This window comes from Galeopterus variegatus, unplaced genomic scaffold, assembly GCF_000696425.1.
Source record: "Galeopterus variegatus unplaced genomic scaffold, G_variegatus-3.0.2 Scaffold9032, whole genome shotgun sequence".
Taxonomy (NCBI): Eukaryota; Metazoa; Chordata; class Mammalia; order Dermoptera; family Cynocephalidae; genus Galeopterus; species Galeopterus variegatus.
Genome location: NW_007735143.1, coordinates 1355 through 4657, shown reverse-complemented (window position 1 = coordinate 4657; position 3303 = coordinate 1355). Strand labels below are relative to the sequence as shown.

General features: G+C 51.0%; 1 protein-coding gene across 1 annotated transcript; it reads left to right on the top strand.

Annotated features, from left to right (window-relative positions):
* The first annotated feature begins 1999 nt into the window (after positions 1-1999).
* Positions 2000-3076, top strand: LOC103608979 (putative POM121-like protein 1). Its single transcript, XM_008593360.1, has one exon. It carries the CDS (start codon positions 2000-2002, stop codon positions 3074-3076), a length of 1077 nt encoding a protein of 358 aa, XP_008591582.1.
* Positions 3077-3303: the final 227 nt, after the last annotated feature.

The window sequence follows — 3303 nt, the reverse complement described above, 5'->3', positions numbered from 1 at the left end:
CTATTGGCGTGGTGACAGATCTACAGGAAATGGAAGGGAGAAAAGAGTAGGTGTCTAAAGTGTACGTGCAATTAGTTGCTGCAGTGAAGAAACAGGTGTGTGTGAGTGCTCACACTAGGAGGCCAGAAGGGATCGGAAGAACGTCCTGAAAGCACTGAAAGAAGAGATCCACCAGCCCAGGACACAAGATGCAGCAGAGACGTCCTTAAAGAGGGAAGGCAAACAAAACCAAACACACAAAAAGGCTCATGAAGATGGGAGAAAACTAGGAGAATTCATCTCCAGACAACACAGACAGACATCCCATAATAATGTGAAAGGAACTTTTTGCAACCCACCCAGTAAACTATCCCGGACAAAGAGAGAGCCTATTCTCCTCTTAAATTCTTGAACATCGCATGAGTTTTGAATGCCAAAATTTTACCACTGTCTCAGAGGTGGGGATTAATCAATGTGGATGGAATACATATGACAACTCTAATAAAGAGAGCAGGGGGTAAAAGAATCTATATGGATGCATGGCTTCTGCATTTTATGTTTGTCAGAGCCAAAGTTGCACCAGAGAAAGTTGAACAGACAAGGAAGATGTTAGATGAGGCTATTGCAATGGGAGAACAGGCCAGAACTCACTCTGAGCGCAACTCCTTTGAAACAAAAGGCAGGAGGGTTTTGAAGCACTGAAGTGAGCGGTGGGAAGGACTGGAGGACTTTCGGGGGAGGTGGACCAATGGGAGCTGTCCAGCACACTGAGTTAGTTATTCCTGAGATGGCAAATGTTGTTCTCTGTGATCAAGCCATACGTGTTGGCTAAACGGTGCCCACTAAAGTTTGGCTCCAACCTTCCCGCAGAGACTGGGACATGGGGGCACTGTCTTCCTGGATGGTTCCATTTCAAAGGGTTACTCCCAGGTCTTTGAGAAAGACATTCCTGGGTTCTAAAATTGCCAAGAGGCTTTTTCAAGTTTCCATCTCAGAGAAGTTGAGAAATAATGCACATTTACAAGTTGTCTAAAGTAAATGCTCTAAGAAGAGGGAGCAAAGGGACCTTCAGTCAAGCTGCGGTGAACCTCAAGGCTGCCTTGGTCACTTCAATTGGGAAAATATTAATCCAGCCTAGACTGTGAAATGATTATGATATATTGATATTACTATGCCCTGCCCCAAACAACTTAAAAACTGTGACAAAATCACTTAAGAAAAAATTGGATAACGTTAGTAGTCCTACACCTGGAAGATACAAATAAAGCAGCTACCACATTCATATACAGGATTTTGTGGAGACCTAAGTTTTTATTTCTCTTGGTTAAATACCTCGGAGGGAAAGGCAGGTCAGATGGGCCTGTTCTGCCTGTGTCACGTGCACGCGCCCCTCTTCCTCCACAATCTTCTGCACGCGCCTGCTCCTGACATATGCCCTGCGTATGCTTGTTCCTCGCACATCCATTACACACACACTCGTGCACATTCTGTGCGTGCACATTCTGTGCATGCACATTCTCTGCACATTCTCTGCATGTGCATAGGTCATCCCAGCAACCGGCCAAACATTCCGAGCTTTGCCAGTTGACTAACTCAGTTAGTTGAGTTGGCAGCTCGAGGAGCATTGTCAGTGCTCAGTTCTCTTACTTACTCAAAGAGAGAAACTTCCACAACTGGAAGTTGCAACATGGGTAGGTACGTGGGCAGGCTTCGCCCCGCACCCGTGTCCCCTGCCCTGTGGGGACAATGTCCTGCCAGAAGGGCTCACACACTCGCAGCCCACTCACACCGCCAGCAGAATTCCCACGGCTGGCCGGGTCCACCTGGCAGCCCATGCCCTTGGATGAACAGTGGGCCATCCCACAGGTACCCAGGAGCGTCGCACAGGCACTGTGACAGAGCATCTGCCAGGAGATGTCCTGTGGCCCTGCAGATACTGTGTTCCCTTCTGGGGGTCCTTACTTCCATCTACAGACGTCTCCACCAGGGGATGCAAATACTGTCTGCTCACAATCGCAAGATGTCCTTCAGTTCAACAGCCAGCTGTGCACAAGACTCCTGTACAGCGAGGAGTGTGACGAGGGCCCTTGGAGAGAGCATCAGAGAAAAGGCTGAGCAAGAGAAAGACCCCAAAGTCATAGAGAAGCAGGAGGGTGAGAGACGGGGCCCCGAAGGGGCTGACACTGGCTGTACACAGTCAGCATTTAGGCCCTTTAGGGTCAATGCAGCCCTTTCTTCCTTCCTGCCGAGGCATGGGCCTCTACAGAGGAACCTCCGGGAGGGGTGCTGGCAGCCCACATGTAAGATGCCCCACACCTGTTGTTTGAGCTCCTGCCCCCAACGAAATGCCATCACAAGCTCCTACAGCTCGACTTCAAGTATCCAACTGCCGCAGAGTAGGAAGGCTCAGGCCTCAAAAGTGAGAAAGGAGGGCCCTCAGCTTTCCATTTTAGCTACTGAGATTTGCCAGAGGAAGAGCCCGGGTGCAGCAACAGGGCAGGAACTCCCCTCTAAGATCTCCTCGCCCACAGTCCAGAGCTCCAGGCCCCACAAACGCAAGATTCCTCTGCTGCCGCGTAGGCGAGGGGGATCTTTTACGCTTCCACCATGCCCTGAGCCAGGTTTTCGAGTCACCGCTGAAGACCTAGACAGGGAGAAGAAGGCAGCTCTCCAGCGTATCAGTGCTGCCTTGGGATGTCAGGGAGGCCACTGGGACGGCAGGGCCAGGCCACCTTCCGACTCTTTCCCCCTGCCAGCTACAGTGACCGCCCCTCCACTTGCTGGCCCTATGACCTCTGTCTTCTCCTCCCAAAGCTCCCCTCCCAGCGGGGATCCTAGTGCAGCCAAGGTCACCACCAGACTGCCTACAAAGAGGCTCCGGGTGTCAGCCAAGGACACCACCACCCCGCCTGCAAAGAGGCTCTGGGTGTCAGCCAAGGACACTACCACCCCACCTGCAAAGACGTTCTGTGCCTCCACCCCAACTCAGAGACTACCTGGTAACCCTGGAGCCAACGCCCGGTCCGGAGTTGGGTCCCCTTGTGGGCAGAAGCGTAAAGCCCCTGAATCTGGCTCTGAAAGGTTCACAAAGAGTTGATACCAAGACTAGAAATCAGGCTAGAAGGAGTTTATTGGTATAGGTGGTACGTTAGAGACATAGGTATAGAACCTAGCCCGACCTCTCCCTCAGGGGTTGGGCTTATGTTTCTTCTTGTGGTGAGCTGTGTTGTTGTGATTTGGCCAGAGCTTCTGTTGATGAGGAGTTAAACGAAAAGTCCACTGGTAGTTGTTGAGGCCTTATGTCAATTAGGTGATGTTTAGGTT

Bases quoted from the DNA above. Each gene is read 5' to 3' on its own strand.
- LOC103608979 (XM_008593360.1), top strand. From the start codon at position 2,000: ATGTCCTTCAGTTCAACAGCCAGCTGTGCACAAGACTCCTGTACAGCG.